We start from the raw sequence: 23,011 nt of genomic DNA, 5'->3' as shown, positions 1-23,011 counted from the left end.
TTTCTGTCAGATTGAAGATAATGGTCCATAGATGATATGGGCTAAATTATTTTTTTCAAAGTCAAAAAACCTGGGATCCTTAGGCAGTTTTTAACTATATTAAAAATGGCGGAAAATCTGGGAACCGGAAGTCATAGGTTCTTGAGGCATATTTGTTCAGCATGAGGATATGCATGTGTGATCAAAGTTTCATGAGTGTATACACTCATGAAACATCTGAGGCAACATGCACAAGCATATCTCGTAACCGGTTTGACATATATGTCAAACCGGTTACGAGATATGCTTGTGCAAAGTTTGCATTTTTGGGCAGTTGGTATAGCGCCACCTTTGGGCCAATCTGTGTAATATTTGCTGTCTGTTAATCTTGGGTCAACCTCTACAGGTCTAGTAAGTTTCATAAAAAGCGTGCGATCGGTGTAGGCTGTGTAAGTCAAACGTGTCGGAATAAAAAAAACACTAACGATTACAATAGGTTGCCTCGCACTTTGTGCTTGGCACCTCATAAAATATAATACTACATATTTGACTTTGACTGAGTATAGAAGCCCCAAATACATCGGCGGCGAACGGCGCGCGTTAAACCAACCGCCCCCATTATTTCCGACGTAGGCCTACTGCCCCACACCGGCGGTGCGCCGCCCCGCGATCCTTCACGCCACTGTCTATTGCCAAGCGTCGCCGAGCGTGAAAAAGCGCTTTTTAAAAGCTGTTTCGTACATCCCGGCTTCATACAAGCTCCTGTACATATGGAGGTTGTTGATGCTAATAATTCCACAATGCAAAAATAATGAGCAATGACAGTAAATAAAGGGCAACAATTATGGAAAGGAAAAAAATAATAGAAAATCAAAAATAGAGTTTTTTAATATATACTAACGTGACTCACCGTTATAAGTAATACAGTACATGTTAATACGCTATACATGATGTATTGTCAAGCACAAGGTCATTTTTCTGTGTGCACTTTTAGTGTTTAAGCTGAAGTTTTGCAGGCTTGTGTCGCGGTTCTTTGACTTAACATACATCGATACATTTACCACAAGTAACAACCGTTATCGTGAACAATATTTCAAAGAGCAGTAGTGTGATTTAATTTATATCCACCAGGGGTCGCGCATACCATGTTGAATGGCCACGAAATGCGTTCACAGTTTGTTTGTGACCACAGTTGGCAGAGCACTGCCACGCTACACCCCCCACGGCACGGGTCATACTTACACATCAACTTATGTTGGTCTTGTATTCTAATAGCAGTGAACAAACTATGTCCAGTTTAAAGGCCTATTAGGCAGAGTCGTTCAGGCCTCCGGTAAATGATTGACAGGCGAAGAGAGGCCTACGCCCCCCAGTGCAGCTCACACACACACACACACACACACACACACACACACACACACACACACACACACACACACACACACACACTATAGTGCAGCTCATACACACTACAGTGCAGCTCACACACACACACACACACACACACACTACAGTGCACACACACACACACACACACACACACACACACACACACACACACACACACACACACACACACACACACACTACAGTGCAGCTCACACACACACACACACACACACACACACTACAGTGTGACCTCACATAGTTAACAAGAGCGCGGCAACCTTTATCTCATCCGAGCGAAAACAGGAAACCAATCGGATTGGCTATTGGACGTTTCCAAGGTTACCCTGCCTCTCTTCTTCCTGAGAACGACGGTGTGCTGTGAGGCAGAGTTTAAATAAAGTTCAGATAAATGGCCTGCAGTCTCCCACGCTGGTTGGAAATGGGTATATTTGTCCAGGAGAGTTTGTTACTGTTGGCTTTGAATCGCTCCGCTTTCCTCTCCTCCGAACTCAAAGCCCAGTGTAAACACGGGCAGCGTTGGGCCACAATGCTCTCCAGTACAAACACATGTTCTTACCGACATACACACAGACAGCAGACACACAAAGATGAGGATCTTTCCCGGATTTCTCTGTTGACAAATGGGGGAGCAGGGGGAGGAGGGGGAGGAGGAGCAGGAGGAGGGGAGGAGCAGGAGGAGGGGGAGGAGGGGGAGTTGGAGGGGGAGGAGGGGAGGAGGGGGGGGGAGGAGCAGGAGGAGGGGGAGGAGGGGGAGTTGGAGGGGGAGGAGGGGAGGAGGGGGAGGAGGAGGGGGAGGGGGAGGAGGGGGAGGAGGTAGGAAGGGGAGGAGGGGGAGGAGGTGAGGAAGGGAAGGGGGGGAGGGCGAGGTGGGGGTTAAATACAAACAGCTGTTGAACGTCAGCACGGAGGAGCAGCACCACTAAGCCCAGTGCTCCCAGTAACACACGCCATGAGGTTCACCACAGCGCAGAGAGACGCCTCATCAAAGGCCTCTGTCAAACTGAGCCTCGAACACAGCCACACATGAAGACACACACACACACACACACACACACACACACACACGCAAACACACACACACATTTCCTACTATTCGGGGTCCACCTAACACTACCACCATTATGGGGTCCACCCTTTCCAGTGCTTCTACAGCTACACAAAAAATCTGTCAATCTAAGTAAAAAATCCTGATCACAACTATCACTTCAATTAAGCAAAATTGTTAAAGAAAAGAAAAAGTTTTTTGCCAACATGGTGGGGCCCCGTTTTTAACATTGCTATCTGTCCAGCTAGGCTCTGTCGACCCCGGCAAGGCTCATCTTAGCATCTAGAGGAGAAACGAACATCGTTGACGGGAGCTACTCATCCTAACGGAAAAAAAAAAAATCATCAAGCTCATCAGCAAGCAAGGCTCTGGCTCTGGTGAGCCCGTCTGGATAGCCATCCTGCAACTACTCTCCTCTCCTCTCTCTCCTGTCCTCTCCTCTCTCATCATTCCCCTTTTCTTTTCTTCTATCTCCTCTCCCCTCCCCCTCCACTCTCTCCCCCTCTCTCCTCTCCCTCCTCCACTCTCTCACCCTCTCACTCTCCCCCCCCCCCCCCCCCCCTCCTCATTCCTGTCCCCCACCAGCCTCATCAGAAGCTGATCCATCAGGTGTGGTTGTCATGGTGATTGAACACGGGCTTAATAAGATCATTAAAAGCAAATTAGGACCAGACATCACTCTTACATTAATGACATGAGGGCACTTCATGATGCAGCTGTGTGTGTGTGTGTGTGTGTGTGTGTGTGTGTGTGTGTGTGTGTGTGTGTGTGTGTGTGTGTGTGTGTGTGTGTGTGTGTGTGTGTGTGTGTGTGTGAAATAATAAGAAATGATCTCTTTTGCAATTATCCTTTTGTCAGTCTTTGGCAGAAGATCTCTTTTCTTTGCAGGGGCCCGCTGGAAACGAAGCACTGGTGAAACCATCAATCTGTCTGTCTACTAATTGATTTGGGTCAGACAGACTCCTCCCCATTCATTCAGTCATTCATATGTGAAACCGAAGGACCAGAGGACAAAGGTGAGCATCAGGAAGCCTCATTTACAACGCTCCATCCCAGGGCGTGACACAGGAACAGGACTGCAAAGCCACAGGAAGGCCTCCTGAGATCTCTTTGAGCTCAGGAGTCTCTACGACAGGGAGGGAGAGATAAGGCCACCAACAAACACAGCCCATCCATTATATATCTCTAATGAATACACGCTTTTTTTATTTGCCAAAGTTTGCACATTGCGTATTTGCACAGTCTATACAGATATTTAAATTGCTCTATTTATTGAATAGGTATTGAGTTATTTATTAGACCGTGTGGCCGCAGGTGATATGTCTTAGGGCAGGTGCGGCACTCGGGACTCAGCTCCGACGTAAGACTGTAATGGAAAGGATAACATAGTGTGAAGCGGGTGCAGAGTGGTACTGGTAAATGTGTGGTGTAATATCGGGTAGTAGAAGTGAGTGCTAGTGACAATGCGATACCGAAGCTCCGATACGTGCTTTGAACCCTTCGCTATGAAGCACTGCTTCGAAGCTTGTTTTGGTGTGGAAATAAACACGTGACATATTGACGTCCGAAGCAGTTTCGTTTCATGAATGAACGACCTGGTTCACGATCCAATCAGCTGATCGATCCATTCTGACAGGCTGAGACGTTTTGAATTTGAGCGCCGACACGTTATAAGTGCTCTAAACCATGTATAATTTGTGTTATTCAATAACTTTGCTATTGCGTTGTTGCTTTTGCCTATTGGATCATTATATCATTCATCTTCATTCAATCTTTGAGTGATTCTCAGCCCCCTGTCATAGTTCGACAAGCACAAACAAGGCAGCCCGCTGTCATTCATTTACACCTGGGGTTGGTTTAGCTCAGGAGGTAGAGCAGGTAGAGCAGGTAGAGCAGGTAGACATGAAATCCGAATGTTGCTAGTTCCATCCCCGGTGATCGGATTGTCCTAAGCGCAACCTATGCCATATTTTCCCAGCACTCTCCTCAATGAAACAACACACATTCATCAATCTTTATTTGTAAATATAACGTGTGTGTGTGTGTGTGTGTGTGTGTGTGTGTGTGTGTGTGTGTGTGTGTGTGTGTGTGTGTGTGTGTGTGTGTGTGCGTGCGTGCGTGCGTGCGTGTGTACATCAAATCATTTTCAAAGCAAAGATACGTTAAATCCACTGCAACCTTTTTTTTTTAATGTAATTTTATTTTATTAATTTCTGTGGGTCGTCATAGTTAGGTACCAGGAAGTACATCAAGACAGCAACAACAAAAAAATAGCAATTTCAGTATTTCATCAAAATTAAAGTTACATCAGAATTTCATCTGTCTTATTATATTCAATGGTTCCCTCAATACTAATAATTGGTTATACAGACCCACCCCTAGCAACCCGCCTCCCCTCCACCCAACCTACCCTTCCATAACCCCCAACTATCCCACCCCACACCTATTAACCCACCCACCCCGCACCGGATAGAGCTGAAAACACCTAGTGCACAAAACTCCTAGCTGGTAAGTCCCGCCCCTTCCGCTAAACCCCAGTGGACCTCTAGGTTGAAAAATCGTTAATGCAAGTGAATGTGAGAAAATAATTATTTTCTGGTCCCGTTTGAATTGTGCCATGAATGTCAACATATGTTTTCTGTGTATTTTTAATATAATTTTTCATGTTAAGAGTTTGACAGTATATTGGAAGTTGTGGAAAAGACATAACGAGAAAGACTACATGTCACCGTGTTATGGGGTGACGTCACATAGGCGACATGTAGTCTTTCTTGTAATTTCTCGTAATAATTATTTTCTCACATTCACTTGCATTAACGATTTTTCAACCTAGAGGTCCACTGGGGTTTGGTGGAAGGGGCGGGACTTACCAGCTCTATCTCAATGCTGGTCCACATTCAAGACCGGACACACACACACACACACACACACGCGCCCACACACACGACATAAAAAAAGAAAAAGACAAAAAGAAAAAGGGGGTCTAAGGACATGCTCTAGAGGGCATTATAAATTTGGCTCCATTGGCTATCAAATTGTTTATTTTTATTTTTGTCCTCTGACATTGATCTTTCAATACACAGGTAGTACTTCAAAGCCTTCCAATTTTCTATTGACGGTGCTTCCTTATTATTCCAGTTTTGCAATAGGCCTATTCGTTTTTTAAGGATAAGAGAGGAAAAAAGTGTCTGCCAACTAGTCGGATATCTCATCCCCTCTATATCTTGAAAAATACATTTTCTTGGAGAGAATATAATTTTCCTGTTAGTATATTTACATAACCAACACGCTTTCCCAAATCTTCTTAATACTTGTGCAGTACCAAAAGGCGTGCATGAGGGAGTCACCATATAGGTTGCACTTTAAACATTTATCTGACGATGTGTTATCAAACTTGCTTATTGTATCTCTAGTAGGCCTATAGTATACTCTTGTCATACCCGTACCTTAAACTGTATTAGGCACAGATTTTCATTAGTGGTTAATTGGTATGTTAGTGACAAGCATTCTTTCCATTTTTCTTTAACATCAACGCCTAAGTCTTCAGTCCACTTATTATATATATTCTCTAATAATGTATCGCTGTTTTCCACGTTTATCAGCAAATTGTAGAACCAATCAGTCTCTTCTTTTTGACGCTTTTGCTTAAGATATTGGATATTTCAGGACTGGTTTTCTTTCCCAAGTCAAAATTGCGAGTAATCCAGTTTTTCAGTTGCATATACCTAAACAATTCTGTATCTTTAAGGCTAGGCTATATTTACTTTTTAATTCGCTGAAAGGTACCACGGTGTCGTAATTTGTAACATCTGACAACTTCTGAATTCCTCCTTTTATCCATGTTTCCATGTTAATTGATGGATTATTCCATATCACTATGTGCCTGGGAAGCCCTATTTCTTGATGGAGATTTTTTTTTATTTTATTCCAGGCTTTTAATGTACTATTAATGACAAAATTTGTTGATTTCACGTTGTCCTTGGAAAAAAGTGCTAACAGTAAGCTGTTGCCCTGTATTTGATTGTTTTCTATGTTTATCCATGGGTCCTCATTTGTTTTATTTATTATACGAGATGATGGAGAGATATGGGTTCAGAGAGAGGGAGAGAGAAAGGTTCAGAAAGAGAGCGAGCCGTTCAGAATGAAAGAGAGAGAGAGGTAGGGAGGCAGAGAGAAAGGGAGACAGAGGGAGAGAGAGAGGGAGCGGGAGATTCAGAAAGAGAGAGAGACGAGGCTCTTTATCTTCCGGCCGGGTGAGAGACGAACCCTCGGGGCGTACGTGTCCTGAAATTATGTTTGCGTGTCAAGAATTTTCCGAGGAATCAGGAAGGGCTTAACTTCTCCACCGTTTAGCCATGATTTCCGCTCCCGATCGCAGCCATCATAAACTCCTCGCTGTAGCCGGCATGCAGTCGCTTTCTACTCACATTCCAGCTCAACGACCGCGTAGGCTGAGGAGAACATCCAGAGGATGAGGATGTAGGGATGGTCCTTGGCCTTTTTGTTTCTTTATATTTCTTTTTCACACAAAATACGATTTTATGCAGTTTTTATCAGATTTTGTCATCATTTACGATTCTAAAGTATGGACAAAAATGTACTTGTTTGTCCTTTCACATCGACTGACTTTCACATTGAAAAGTAACCAATAGGAGGTAGATACTTCCTCTAGCGCCAATCAAACCCTGAATGATCCAATCCTTTAATTCCTTCGGTGATGTCCCGCCCTAGCATTCTGATATAACACTGCATCACATTACTGACATAGTTGTTGTAACAAACAGTTTAAACAATTAAAACAGTTTAAACAATTAAACAATTACAAACCTGTATAAGAAAACCAGCCAAATGTTCTTTATTGGTCGACAGATATCAGAACTCCTTTATCTCGTTTTGTTTTTACAAACATAACGGTAACGATGCTTCATCAAGGTTGTTCCAGAATACCTAATTGGTTCCCAGTTAACACGTCTGTGCTTTCCTGAACCAGAAGAAGTAACATGAGATCTAGGACCACTGATGAGGTAGATGCCGTTGACTTGAACAAGGGAACGAAATCTAAAGGGAAATGGACCAAGTGTGAAACCCTGCTCCTTTATAGGGTCAGGGTTAGGGTTACATCAACCTGTCGATATTCAGCAAAACATCATCAGCATTCAATGATCCAATCTCCGCCCACATGAGGACGAATCATACACAATAAAAAAAATAATCTCTAATTAGTGGTCACAAAAAAATCAAGTTCATAGGCCGAAAAGATCAAACAAATGACAAAGGGCAGGTGGGAGGGGCTAAGAGCGGACGGGGGTGGAGTGAAACAAAGGGGTGAGTCATTCAACCCAACAGCCACATCACCGTTGCCAGGGCGACCAGACCGGCCCGGGCAGGGCCCCGCGGGGCGGCGGCCGACGCCAGGCAGTGGGCGCGGTTCTGTCCGATGCAGGCCGCGTAGGCCATGGCGTGGGGGATGTAGTTCTGCTCGTGGACGCCGTGCAGCAGGTGGGCCATCGGGCCCTTAGCGAACACCGCCACGTCCTCGCCCCCGTGGGTCTCTGAGGACAGCGGCACTGCCGCCTGGGCCAGGTAGTTGTTGTCCTCTGGGGGGGGAGGAGGGAGAGGAGAGAGAGATGGGACGGAGGAGGGAGGGGGGGAGGGAGAGTGGGAAGGAGGGAGGGGGGTGAGAGAGGGGGGGGAGCATTGGAGGCGGAGAGGGTGTGAAGAGGAGTGAGAGGATAGCAATAAACCAATAAACAAGGACAGCGAAAGAGAGAGAGAGAGAGAGAGAGAGAGAGAGAGAAAGAGAGAGAGAGAGAGAGAGAGAGAGGACAATGAGAGGGAGAGGCCCAGAGGAAAAGAGAGAGCGAATCAGAGGGAAAACAGACATGTTTCATATTGTGACCGGTCTTTTCATCTTTTGCAACTGTAACAAAATGGCTATTGTTAATAAGTAGCCTTGACAGGGCTACAGTCTACACCAGTACTTATGGTACGGTCTACACCAGTATGGTCTACACCGGTACTTACTGTATGGTCTACACCAGTACAGTCTACACCAGTACTTATGGTACGGTCTACACCAGTATGGTCTACACCGGTACTTACTGTATGGTCTACACCAGTACTTATGGTACGGTCTACACCAGTACGGTCTAAACCAGTGCTTACGATACGGTCTACACCAGTATGGTCTACACCAGTACTTACGGTACAGTCTATATAAGTACTTACGGTACGGTCTACATCATACTTACTGTATGGTCTACACCAGTACTTACGGTAATCGATGGTGGAAACGTTCTCCCGAACACCGTTGACCAGTTTGTATCCGGGCCCGTTGCCGTACAGGATGGCTGTGAAGGGCTTCTGGTCCACGTCACTGATCATAGCGGCCAGACCTGCACACAGAGTAACACACTAACACACTAACGCACCTAACGTCCCTTAGGGGGAAGTGTGTTCCTAAAGCAGGCAGCTCAATCATCAGCCCGCAGGCTGCTCCTTGTAGCCTGGAGCTCCACGGTTACCTTAGAACCCGACCCTAAGGTATACCTAAAGCCCAGTTCAGACCAAAGATTCGCGACGCAACTGCTTGCAACTGCTTGCAACTCGCAACTCCTTGCGACTCCTTGCGACGAGACGGGCTGAGACGTTCTAAAAACGGGGCAGTTCACACCGCTGCACCGGCGGCGACGGCAGGTGGTCTCCCTAGTAACTGTGAACGCTCTGGCACAGCTGAGAGCCGCATCAGCATCACTTCCATCCTGCTAAATAGTAACCTAACTTAGGTTTGCGATTAGTTTTATTTTGGTTGAGAGTAGGCTAGAGTTGCTGTGTTTCGCCATTCTCCACTACGTCTGCATTGTAGTAATTCGCTGGAGCTTAGTTTGTTTAGATCCCGCTAGTTGGATACATTGCATTCTTTCGTAGTGGCGACTTCTCGACTGCAAGGGAAGCTCGGCTTCACCTAAAATTTCGAAAATTAAATGGTCGGATATATACTGTTGTGTTAACATTTCATTGATTAAAAATGCGTTAGAACACGTCCATCTCGAAGACGAGTTCGTTCAGAATCAGCTGCTTATCACAGGTCGACTTGACTCGATTTCCTTCTCATACACTTACGTGTTTAATTTGCGTGTGTTTAGACAGATGGGCGCGCACACACACGCGCACACCAAGCATCACCCGCATTCATTCATTCTTGTAAACACTCACTCGCGGTAAAACTATGTTTTCTCACAATCAAATACTCATCAATCCTAAAAGTAATGGGCTTGTACACGATGTCGTTGTCAAAAACATGTGTTTGCTGTACGGTGTTTGCAGATGCATTGATTTAAAAGTAGGCCTACAACTTACCGCTGTATCAGCTGTTCTTTCCCAAATCATTTAACCAATCATTTACCCTAAAACTCGATTTTGTTTTGGAAGCCTGGAATATACTTTGCTCGAATGTATTATTGTTATTATTATTATTTTAACGCATGGCATAGCCTACTATACTTCATTCATGTTCATTCATGCAGCCCCTATGGAAAAATATGTTTCCACAATCCACACGCTATTTATATGCAGTTTCACACGTATGAATAATCTTTGACATCATAATATTTAACATGCAAGTGTAGTGGTGCCTGGTTGCTGCGGGAGAAAATCAGCTTTGCGCCGGGTGCAAACTAGCAACGACAGATGCGTCGGTGTAGAAAGTCAATTGCGCCGGGCGCAAGATAGGGCCCTTCTTCTGTTTGGCGCACATGGCTAATTTGCATACGTGCACAGGACTGTCGGAATGGGCGCATGTCGGACTGGCAGCATGTAACCATAACAATGGCTAACGTGTAACGGTAACGGTGGTCCCGTTAAAATAATGTCAATGAATCAGCTCAAGCCTAACATTATCTACAATCGTTGTTCTGGAACCAAAGATAATATCGTTAGCATCTCTAGCATCTCTAGTAGGCCTATTTAATAAGCCTAAATTGTTCTGTGCTGTGTCCTGATTGGCTGAAGAGAAATAGCCACATCGTTGCGTTCTAAAACTGGACCTGGCGATTTGACATGTTCAATCTTTGGCGACTCCTTGCAACGCCTTGCGACGCCTTGCGACGACCAGTTCACACTGCTGCAACTTTTCCCCTGCGACGTTCTAAAACCGTCTCGTTGCAAGTCGTTGCGTCGCGAATCTTTGGTCTGAACTGGGCTTTAGAAACCAACCCTAAGGTAGACCTTAGGAACCAACTCTAAGGTAGACCTTAGGTAAGGTAAGGTATGACCGTTGTCAGGTTTACATTGTAAGGTTTCATGATAAGACCACCGGTTGGCGGTGGATTGAGCCAGTTTTGAGATAAGGTTATAGGTTTACTTTTCAAAGTTTAGGAAAACTCGAGTGAAAATATATATTCGAGTGGACTAGTAGACCTAAGAATGGTCATCATCATCCTCATCATAACAATCACCACCACCACCCCCATCATCACCACCCCCATCATCACCACCAACATCCTCAGCAGTATCATTATCATCATCTTCATCACCTCCACCACCACCACCATCATCACCACCACCATCCTCAGCACTATCATTATCATCATCTTCATCACCTCCACCACCACCACCATCATCACCACCACCATCCTCAGCAGTATCATTATCATCATCTTCATCACCTCCACCACCACCACCACCATCCTCAGCACTATCATTATCATCATCTTCATCACAACCCCTTCACACTAACCAAATATGGAGTTTCCTCTGTCTGTGTAGCCGCCAAAGCCGAACAGGTGGGAGTGGTCAGCGGTAACCACGGTAAGGGTGTCCTGCGTGCTAGTCATCAGGTCAGCCTGACCAATAGCACGGTCCATCTCCACGGCCTCGTGCAGGGCCTGCTTGGCCTTGCCCTCGTGGTGTCCGTGGTCGATGCGTCCCCCTGACACAACAGAGCATTGGGTTTGTCTCCGGCTGGTTCAGAGCCCATCGAGGCCGCTGCACACACAGGGTTGGTTGGCAGCGTGGCTGTACAAGTACGTGGCAGCTATGAATGAACGGCAGCAGGGAAGCAGTGTTGAGGACTCATTGCAGACTTCTCCAATGGTTAGATATTCATGTTAGTATCTTTATATGTGGGCGCCATTGTTCAAGTGAAAATCGAAATGCATCATGGGATACTAGAGTCTGATTGGTTAGACTATCCTAAAGAGGGGAATCGTCGGCGAGGACCTGAGATATTCAAATTGTATTTAATTAATTCATTATTTTACAATCAACATCTAAACATGAATGTTTCTGAGGAAATAAACCCTTCAAAACGGCTTGGATTTAATTACAGGAAGACCCACACCAAATCGGTTCAGAAATCCAAAGGTTTTGAAAAGCATTTGAAAACCAACTATGGTGAAACCTTGGATGACGCGATCAGCAAGAGGCAAACGCTTTACTGTGGGTGTTTGATTTGTCTGCTGTCACACATTCTCCACCCAGGGCCATTGTATATATATATATATATATGCATATATATATTTAATATATTCTACTGAAGTGCACACACAATGATGTGATGATTGTCAGGAGGATTTGCATTCTGCTTAAGGGATAGCTGTTTGTAGTTCTGGTGATAACTCTCACTCTCTCCGTGCTGTTTGTAGTTCTGGTGATAACTCTCACTCTCTCCGTGCTGTTTGTAGTTCTGGTGATAACTCACTCTCTCCGTGCTGTTTGCTCATTGCATTGCTGAGGCTGGTCTAGAGTATTCATGTTGTTTCAGAGCTGCAATTGTCGTAGGTAATTTCTGCAGTTCTATAGAGAGGACACAGTGCAGCTCTATAGAGAGCACAGCTCTATAGAGCTCAGTGAGCTCAGCTGATGGTCTGCTTTGTCTTGACGCGAGTAAGGGGGGTCAGAATAAGGTTTAAGGGTCCCGGTTTGCTGCTGGACTATACTGACCCTCCACCAGCAGGTAGAATCCATTAGGATTCCTCCGTAGGATCTTGATGGCCACCTCCACCATCTCCGTGAGCGAGGGGTCTGTTTCTGTGTTCCTCTCCAGGTCATAAGTCAGGTCGGCTGGTTCAAATAGACCTGGGGACACGCAAAACCATAGATCGATTATAGATAGATGATGATTGGTAGATTATAGCTAGATCGATGATAGATAGATGATAGATAGATTATAGATAATAGATTATAGATAGATAGATAATAGATTATAGATAGATGGTTGATAGATTATAGATCGATGATAGATAGATTTCATTTCATTTTCATTTAACCTTTATTTATACTCGAAAGATCAATTGATAGGTGACCCTTATTTGCAATGATGTCGAGTCAGCAAAAACAATATATACACAATATACAATGCAAATACATCAAATATACAACTGATAAAGAGAAAAAGAAAATTTTAACATTTACACAGATGTGGAATGGCTGGAAATAAAATATAGCTTAATTAAAACAGTTGCAGGTAGAGTTTGGCAGATTTATGATAATGTGTCAATTGGTTAAAGGATATTAAGGTATTACTTTTAATTTGTTGCTGTAAGTTATTCCAGGAGTCATGGGCACTGAAGCTAAAAGCTGTCTTTCCAAGCTCAGACCTGACATGAGGAACATGAAGCATAAGCATGTCAGTGGAGCGTGTTTGAAAAAGCCCATCTGAAATTTGCAGCATTTAAGACAAATAATGGGGAAGTTTCCCGGACAGGGCTTTATAAATAAAAATGTGCCAATGTGTGTTATGTCTATCTTTTAGAGAGGACCACCCAACCTTTCCATATAAGACACGATGGTGTGTGCCATAGGCATCTCCTGTGATGAACCTCAGAGCAGAGTGAAAAACCGAGTCCAGGAGTTTAAGACATGAATGTGATGCATGCCAGTAAACCACATCACCGTAATCAAGGACAGACATGAAAACTGCCTCAATAATCATTTTCCTACAAAATAAAGGGAAGGTGGTTTTGTTCCTATACAAATAGCCAATTTATTGTCGCAATCGACACACAAGATTTTTTTATGTGAAAATTAAAAGTGAGTTTATCATCTATCCAGATGCCGAGATATTTATATTCTGTGACTCTTTCAATTAAAAATCCATTCTTTGTAGAAATAGTGAAATCATTAAAATTTGTAGTTCTTGCTCTGGAGAAGCACATATATTTTGTTTTGTCTGTATTAAGAACAAGCCTGAGGTCCACTAGACCGTCCTGCAGGATGTTAAAAGAGCTCTGTAGGTTCTGAATAGATTGTTGCACCGAATCCGAAATGCAATAGAAATAGATAGATAGATAGTTAGTAATAATAGTTAATAGTTTCTATGAGTTGTCAGCTGTGATGCTGCTGTCCAAACAGATGGCTGCATAGAAAATGACCCTGGCCACAACAGACTGGTAGAAGATGTGCAGCATGTTGTACACATGTTGAACAACATGCGCCTGCTCTGCCTCTTCCTGCAGCCAGCGTCAGTTCCAGTCCAGTCTGTCCAGATGAACGTCCTGGTGTCTGTCGCCCTCCACCCCCCCCCCCTTTTCTCCCAGGATGGAGACAGAATTCAGCATACTCCAGTGGGGTATTCCAAGAACGGAGGTTTAACAAACACAGAGTTAACGCTGAACTCTAACGCTGACTAACCCAGAGCTTCGGTTCCACAGCACCGGTTATGAATTAGTTCAATCAACACAGGGTTGGTTAACACAGGGTTGTGCGCGTTCACGGCAAACCTATAAAGACGTGATGTATGGATCATGTAAATCCTGATCAAAATGGCGAAACGGGCCGTGTATTTTACCGATCTTGAGCAGAAATTCAAAGTGGACATGATATTGCTATTCAAGGTACTAATTATATTCTTTTTCCTCCCTCAGCAACTAAAGAATAAAAATGATGGAAGAAAACAGTGTTTCCTAGGAGATCCCCCCCATCGAATTGCCCTGCGATCAAATACAAACTTTGAGACAATTATGAGGTCTATGATATGTTCATAATGCAACACACCCTGTGTGTATTGCTAAATGTATTGCTCACATTGGATGTGTGCCATCAATGCACCCAATTACATTAGGAAATCCTGAAACATAACACCCAGATGAAAAGTCAACAAGGATAATTTCGGTGCCATTTGGGAACACTGAAAGTGGATAATGCTGACCTGCAAGTTGGTGAAACTCCATTTTAATGCGTCTCGTGGGTTTATGGCCTGGAAAAACGATGAAGTTACGCAACAACCGCTTCAGCGCAAGACAGACGCACTGAGCGGCAAACGGTAGCTTTGCCTATGTGCTCAGCATCTCCTACACTGTACAAAAAGCTACCCGTCGCAAAAAAAACAGAAAGCTATGCAAATTGTTTGTAGTGAACTGAGGGCAGATCCACGATTGGTAATTTGCAATGTAGGGTTGGAGAAGGCTATTTAAATATATCAAAGAATCACGTGAAAAACTATATCTCTCCAGCAAAAAGTCATCCGGAAATGACAATATGTCGAGCCGTGGTCTAATTAATCTCTCTGTGAATTGCACAAATTATTTGCGCTCCGATATCAACAGGCCTCTCGTCAAAAGGGCATGCCATTGTGAACACGTAAAAGCTGCAATAAACGCGGGTTTAAATACCCTGAGCAAAACCGGGTTATCTTCAAAACTTAACCTGCGCAAAACCTGCTCCGACCAGGTTTGATTGAGAGCATATGTTTCTATAGCAACTTACATACTGTGTTCATTTTGGAACAGAAAACCTAGGGTTGCCGCTAACCCTGGGTTAACTTAGCTGGGTAAGTGATAAAACCGGCTTTGTGGAATACCCCACAGGTCCTCCTGACATCCACAACATCTCCTTTGTTTGATCACATTTAAGAGGAGGTTGTTTCTCCCACACCATGCCACAAAGAGGCCCACCAGTTCCCTGAACTCCATCTCCAGCACCCCACTGACACACCCCACACCTGCAGTCATCTGGAAGGGTGGAGAAGAATGGTGACAGTTCAGTCCCTGTGGTTCAGTACCTGCTCAGACACGCATCCACTGGTGTTCCTGTCAGGTACTCAGTTCACAGGAGGTTGTGGAGGTGTTTCCTGGATCTTTTGGAGAAATCAACAGACATGGTTCTCATGGGGTGGCCTCTGTCCAGGAGAGAGTAGGTCCTCATGGCTTCCTCTGTCCAGGAGAGAGTAGGCCCTCATGGCTTCCTCAGTTCAGTCCCTGGGGTGCTCTGCGCTGCTGGCTACCTGCTCAGGCATGCATCCACTGGTGTTCCCGTCAGGTACTCAGTTCACAGGAGGTTGTGGAGGCGTTTCCTGGATCTTTTGGAGCTTCTTACGCAGCAGTGTACGCTGGCTCGTGTTCAAGACGTTGGAGAAATCAACAGACATGGTTCTCATGGGGCGGCCTCTGTCCAGGAGAGAGTAGGTCCTCATGGCTTCCTCTGTCCAGGAGAGAGTAGGTCCTCATGGCTTCCTCTGTCCAGGAGAGAGTAGGTCCTCATGGCTTCCTCTGTCCAGTAGGGCTGCAACTAACGACTATTTTAATAGTCGACTAGTCACCGACTATTGAAACGATTAGTCGACTAATTTGATAATTATTACATTTTTCTTAAATTTAGCATGAGGTTGCTTTAATTATGTGGCAAATGATAATAAACGAAAGAAAGATGGGTACTTTATGAAAACAATGAAGTACCCATACAATGAAAAATGCTATATATATATATATATAACAGAGTTAGTAACTGAATTACTCTATAATAAAAGTAACTAGTTACCAAGGAAAGTAATTATTTGCGTTACTGTAAAAAAAAAAAAAAAGTAGCTTTGTAGATGTGTGTGTCGTTGTGGGATGCTTCATTAAATTAGAGTTGCTTACAACGGATGTCGACAAAGTCTTTGCTCCTGGACATAATGTTCACTTTACATGCACGTTCTTGCCTTTGACCTCAATGAATTTGAAGTAGTGCTTATATCTCCACCTTGAAAATGCCAACTTTTCATCGGATTGCTCTGGACTCGCCATTTCTACTGCTTCATCGAATCTGTTTGGTGTTTGTGTGTGCGTGTGTGCGTGGCACGCGTATCCTGGCTTGTGTGTAAAAACACTGGCTCCGATTGGCTACCATGAAACACGACTCTGCCTTAGCCAATCATAATCGCTTATCTCTTTGTTAAACCCGGTCTCCTCACTAGCAGTTTTGTAACGCACCGCATTTAACTGTCAGTAACAGTAACGGAAAAATTAATTAGTTAAATTACCCTGTTACTGAAAAAATAACAGCGTTACCTAACGCCGTTATTTTAAACAGCGTTATTACAAACACTGCTCGGATGAAGCGCTGGGAAGGATTTAAGCACACGGTTTCCACACCGCAGGCGCGGTTATCCACCGAGATAATTCGATTTGAAAAACAAAACATATCGGCTTGAATGTTACTTGAATCTTACCGAGGCGAGTTAGACTCCGTTTCGATCAACTGTCCGACATGCTTTCTCTTTAAATGTTCGTGCATCACCGAGGTGCTGCCGTGATACGCAAGGTCTGCTTTGCAAACCTTGAAAGTAATCTTTTTATTCGCCATATCCAGGCTAAAATACTTTTAGTTTTGGTACGCGTAGCTGCTGTGTAGGACGCCGCCATTTCTGTATACGTTACCGCTCGGCAGAGACGCTATTGCGCATGTGCGACTCTCGGCAGAGATTGTAATGTAAGTGAGATGCCTCACTCCATTGGAAAAACACGTCTGGCGACAATTGTCGACAATGGAATTCATTGTCGACTATTTCTATTATCGATTTTTGACGACAACGTTGACGAATCGTTGCAGCCCTACTGTCCAGGAGAGAGTAGGTTCTGATGGGGTGGCCTCTGTCCAGGGGCGGTTCAGTCCCTGGGGTGCTCTGCGCTGCTGGCTACCTGCTCAGACACGCATCCACTGGTGTTCCCGTCAGGTACTCAGTTCACAGGAGGTTGTGGAGGCGTTTCCTGGATCTTTTGGAGCTTCTCACGCAGCAGTGTATGCTGGCTCATGTTCAACGTTGTTTACGTTGGAGAAATCAACAGACATGGTTCTCATGGGGCGGCCTCTGTCCAGGAGAGAGTAGGTCCTCATGGCTTCCTCTGTCCAGGAGAGAGTAGGTCCTCATGGCTTCCTCTGTCCAGGAGAGAGTAGGTCCTCATGGCTTCCTCTGTCCAGGAGAGAGTAGGTCCTCATGGCTTCCTCTGTCCAGGAGAGAGTAGGCTTGCTGAAGCAGGGAGATGATTGTGTTTTCATGTACAACAATGATTGAGATGATTGTGTTTTCATGTGAACAGGCCCGACATGCCTCAAAGAACTTTGGGCTTCTGCCCAAAGTTCTTTGAGGCATGTCGGGCCTGTTCACACCTGGCATCAACACGTGTCTTGGGTGAGGCTGTGGGAGGCAGTGGAGGTCCTGTGTAGCTAGGGTAAGGGGAGGAGCCTGTGGGGTCTGGGTAGCTAGGGTAAGGGGAGGAGCCAGTGGAGGTCCTGTGCTGAACCTGTTGAAGAACACGCTCCCCTCATTGGCTCTGTCCAGGCTTCCCTCATCCTGCCCCTTCCCCCCTGACCCTTTCCTTCTTGACCCCACGTCACACAGTGTTGATGCTGGCCCTCGCTCCCGGGCTCCTCCCTGCTCTCCCTCGGCCTCACTCCGGCTCCGCTCCCCTGCCGCCCTGAAGGCTCCCTTATTCTGATCCAGCAGCTCTCGCTGGAACACATAATGGTGCATTCCCGATATTCCCGCTGTGTCCACATCCGTGCATCCATCTTATCCGGCCGGGAGCTGACAGTCCCCGTGAGCGTTGAGGGCAGGATGGTCAACGTATCCTCCTCTGTGCTCTGCATCGGGCCCTGCGTCCCGACGACTCCTCAACGTGTTTTGGGTTCGGGAGTCGCTCCGGGTGGAGGAGAAGGTCCGGAGAGCCAATCAGCTGTTCCCAGAGTAACCCGGCACAGACCCGGGCCGGCTGAAGTTAAGGTGCTAGAATATCTGCACAGTATCCCTATTAGCCTGACACATACGACCAACCACAGCGTTTAAAAACGGGCTTGGCGCCACCTGTGGGTCACGAAGGCCCACGTCATGTGGGAGCAGTGGGAGCAGTGGGGTGGGGGCAGTGGGAGCAGTGGGAGCAGTGGGGGCAGTAGGGCAGTGGGGGCAGTAGGGCAGTGGGGCAGTGGGGGCAGTAGGGCAGTGGGGGAAGTAGGGCAGTGGGGCAGTAGGGGCAGTGGGGCAGTAGGGGCAGTAGGGCAGTGGGGCAGTGGGGGCAGTAGGGCAGTGGGGGGAGTAGGGCAGTGGGGGCGGTAGGGCAGTGGGGGGAGTAGGGCAGTGGGGGGAGTAGGGCAGTGGGGGAAGTAGGGCAGTGGGGGCAGTAGGGCAGTGGGAGCAGTGGACACTCACCCAGAAGGTAGTCCACCTTGGTGGGGTTCAGAGAGAGCAGGTCCTTCTTGTTCCACACGTAGTGTCCTTTCTGCTCAGTACAGAAACACACACACACAGGAACAGTCAGCTGTGGCTCATTGGTACGAGAGAGAGAGGCTAATGGGTCAAGAGAGAGAGAGAGAGGGATGGGGGATAGAGAGAAAGATGGGAGAGAGATATAGAGTGGCTGAGAGAGAGAAGAACGGGGTGAGAAAGAGAAAGACGGGCATATTGACATATATACACTGCCAAATATGACCGTCTTATGCACGCCTTTTTTCCGGCATGGTCTGCACCTTTACACTGCCCGAGGTAAATTGCCGGCTTGCACTAGCACCCAAATTTACCCTCCCGGACCCTACACACATTGGCGGTTTCATTCTGATGTAAATGTGATTAGAATGCTCCGGAGTTACAGAGGTGGGACTTGGGTAGAGGTGTTGCTGCGTTGTCTAGACAACGCAGCGATATCAACATGAGCAGTTCTAACTGGAGAGACGGTGAAATCTGCGAGCTGCTGATCATGTGAGAGAAGATGAAGATGGGGAAAGACGGTGCGATCTACGAGAAAGACGCAGAGGAACTGTCCTTAAGAGGCTTTTGTCGGGATAAAAAACAAGTGGTCAGCAAAATAAAGAATATGTTGGCGTTTCTGCACTTGTAAATAGTTAATGGCGTTTGTAGCCTACACTCAGATATGAACTCATTCTTGCATGCGTGTCTTGAATCATAAAAAAAATAAAAAAGATTGTTGTATGCAAATTATTCAGCCCCACCTTCTCCAGTGAACCAAGAAAGCCCGCTCCATGAAGACGGGGGATTTTACCCCCTCGATTTCACACAGGCAAGACGGTGAAATTACCGGGTGTGCCAAGAGACCGAGAGAGACAGAGATGGAGAGAGAGACCGAGAGAGACAGAGACAGAGAGAGACAGAGGGAGACAGAGACCGAGAGAGAGAGACAGAGAGAGAAACAGAGGGAGACAGAGACGGAGAGAGAAACAGAGAGAGAGACAGAGGGAGACAGGGAAAGAGACAGAGAGAGACAGACAGGGGTCCTCCGTACCTTCTCAGTATTCCGGTCCACCCATTCCTGCACCAGGTTTCGTCCGTCCTTCCGGGTTCCGCTGTGCTTGGCCTGCCCGGGGTACTCCACGTCGGACGTGTTCTTGGGGTACATGTACTTCCTGCCCCCTCCCATGATGACCTGTGGCACAAGCTGCCTCTTTAGTACAGCGCTGCTGACCCCAGCTCTGAACACGCTGTTATGGTAATATACTAATAATGACAATACGCTAGACTAGAGGGAGCATGCAAAACAAATATAGACCAAAGTAAATATATATATACATGCAAAACCCTGTGTTAATCCATGGACCCTGTGTTAATCCATGGACCCTGTGTTAATCCTTGGACCCTGTGTTAATCCATGGACCCTGTGTTAATCCTTGGACCCTGTGTTAATCCTTGGACCCTGTGTTAATCCATGGACCCTGTGTTAATCCATGGACCCTGTGTTAATCCTTGGACCCTGTGTTAATCCATGGACCCTGTGTTAATCCTTGGACCCTGTGTTAATCCATGGACCCTGTGTTAATCCTTGGACCCTGTGTTAATCCTTGGACCCTGTGTTAATCCATGGACCCTGTGTTAATCCATGGACCCTGTGTTAATCCTTGGACCCTGTGTTAATCCTTGGACCCTGTGTTCTGTGTTAAATCCCGGGAAGTAAAGGAAACCCACGTCGATGTCGGGGATGTTTTCGAAGAGCTGCCGGGCGATGTCCTTGCAGCCCGCCTCCACGGCGTCGGCGGGCATCTCGTTGTCCGAGTACCAGTCGCGGTCCACGCAGTGGGCGTAGGCGGCGCTGGGCGTGGCGTGGTTGACCCGCGTCGTGGTCACGATGCCCACCGCCTTCCCTGAAATACAACATGTGACATCGGAATGCGGGATAGTCTAGGTCCCGGGTTCGAAAACCAAGATCCACCTTTAAACATCCCTGAGCAAGACGCGCTCGCCTCCACCGGCTCATGAACAACATATAACTGAACTGTAGTATCTTTGGATGAAACAACAATATAGTAACATAAGCTCCGCCCACGTAGCTGGAATCACATCCACGAACAGGGCTGTGAGTTCGCACCTTTCCCTGGAGTGTGAGGATTGTGGAGGAGACTCGTGTTCTCCACTTGAGAGGAATCTGTGGCGTCTTTTTGCGGCCCCACAGAGTTAATAAAAGCGACACTCGTTGTGGGGGACAGGCTCCCACCTGTCGTCTCACAGCGGAGAATGTGAACCGTCCGGAGGTCGGGGAGCCCAGAAACATTTGTTTAGTTGCACCTGTCGTCAAGGTCCTCTAAGGCAGTGGTTCAACCTTTTTGAGTTGCGACCCCCAATTCCGGGGTCGCGGACAGGATTGTTGACGGGGGGGGGGGGGGGGGTGGTCGCGGACAGGATTGTTGACGGGGGGGGGGGGGGGGGGGGAGGGGGGTTGGTTACGCTCGTTCAAGATTGTTGACGGGGTGGGGGGTGGGGGGTTGGTCGCGGACAGGGTTGTGGGTTGTTAAGGGAGCAGCCAGCCTGTAGCGGCAGCCTAACTCACGCTTCGAGCGGCTCTAGCGCGGTAATGACAAGCATTAGGCTACGTTTTTCATGAATCATAAACTCAAAATATAACTTTATTTAACTTATTTTACACATTTGAGAAAAACCATGCCCAAAATAGCATTTCTTTGGCTATGATATCAATATTTTAGAGCTCCCCCAAAATTTCACAAACCATGTTTCCAGGGGAGCTCAAATCACCACTAGGGGAGCTATAGCTCCCCCTGCTCCCCCTTAATTCGCACACTGCGCACACACACACTAAGGCTGTCAAGAATGCTAAAAAAAAAATGACGTTCGGATATTCCCTAAAAAAAAACACCATATATTCGAATACTATTCGAATATCTATATTTGCGCATTATGTCAATGACTAGCATTACGTCAATAACAGGACAAACAAGACATAACTACTTGTATATGTAGTTTATTTAAGTTGAACCATATTTTACAACATATTATCTACACAAAAATAAGTAAATGAACTAATGGCCAAGACCACAGACCTCGCTCTCGCTCGCTCACTCGCTCTCTTTTTCTCTCGCTCTCTCTCTCTCTCTCTCGCTCTCTCTCTCTCACTCTCTCTGCGCATACTGGTTTAAATAAAGAACAACAATAAACAAATGCTGAGTGCTGATCAAGAGTTTTGTGCAAGCAATTTAAGGTCCCGACTCTTGTCGCTTGACTTGTCGCTTGACTCTTGCACTCTCGCAAAGCAGACAGCCGCGCCGCGGGTGTGTTTTTCCACATTTGAATATTAATTTTCACCTTCGAATGTCTGTTTTTCAAAACAATTCAAATATATATTCGAATTTAGAATATTCGTTGACAGCCCTAGTGTCTGTATGTGTGAATGAGAAGGGCAGACATGAGACTAGTGGGCAGGTTCGTTGTTGTTTTGTTGTAGTTACGGCCGACAGTAACTGGTTTTGAGTAATAAAATACCTGTTTGAGCCCAACCGCTCGTCGTCCTTCTAACGTCCGGTCGGACACTACATTAATTTTGATCAAAATTAAATAAATAAATAATAAATAAATTTAATATTTTTCCAAAATGATTTGGCGACCCCCAGAAATCATCTTGCGACCCCAATTGGGGTGGGGACCCCAAGGTTGAGAATGGCTGCTCTAAGGAATGACGACTCTGGACTTTTGACCCCAGATCATTCTAATGGGGCATTTCCACCGGAGAGTGCGGGTGCATGGGGATAATAACAAACAAACACAGTACCCGCAAGGTATTTCTGCAAGGTATTTCTGGACAACGACAGAAAATGTTGCGACAAAGTTTGCCGTCCTTCTTGGACGTCCTACATTGTTGCTCTTTGTTCATTGTGTCGCATTCTTTCTTTTTCCTTGGATTTATTAGCAGGCTACACTGTGCCGGGCTGCTGTGAGGTCACGATGCTCACGTAGCTGCCGCGGTTATCGCCGTCCGGCTTAAACCCCGCCCTACCATAATGCTACTGGCCGCGGTGGAAACGCGAGCCGTAACTGAGCTGGGCTATACCGCACCCTCACTACTGGGCTGAGGCGTGCTGGGTCCGAAG

General features: G+C 46.2%; 1 protein-coding gene across 2 annotated transcripts in view; it reads right to left on the bottom strand.

Annotated features, from left to right (window-relative positions):
- Positions 1–7,271: 7,271 nt before the first annotated feature.
- Positions 7,272–23,011, bottom strand: part of alpl (alkaline phosphatase, biomineralization associated) — a 22,309-nt gene continuing 6,569 nt past the window's right edge. For both annotated transcript variants that reach the window (XM_084463862.1, XM_084463863.1), the window contains exons 6-12: positions 20,601–20,776; positions 19,924–20,064; positions 18,837–18,906; positions 12,377–12,511; positions 11,172–11,363; positions 8,710–8,829; positions 7,272–8,031 (exon numbers count right to left, since the gene is read on the bottom strand). In XM_084463862.1, the coding sequence (XP_084319988.1) occupies positions 7,769–8,031; positions 8,710–8,829; positions 11,172–11,363; positions 12,377–12,511; positions 18,837–18,906; positions 19,924–20,064; positions 20,601–20,776 (1,097 nt within the window). In that variant the 3' untranslated portion in view covers positions 7,272–7,768. The remainder of the gene's footprint in view (positions 8,032–8,709; positions 8,830–11,171; positions 11,364–12,376; positions 12,512–18,836; positions 18,907–19,923; positions 20,065–20,600; positions 20,777–23,011) is intronic.

The sequence above is a fragment of the Micromesistius poutassou genome (assembly GCF_964030765.1).
Source record: "Micromesistius poutassou genome assembly, chromosome: 2".
In the NCBI taxonomy this organism is placed as follows: Eukaryota; Metazoa; Chordata; class Actinopteri; order Gadiformes; family Gadidae; genus Micromesistius; species Micromesistius poutassou.
This window is presented reverse-complemented; position numbering and strand designations above follow the sequence as displayed.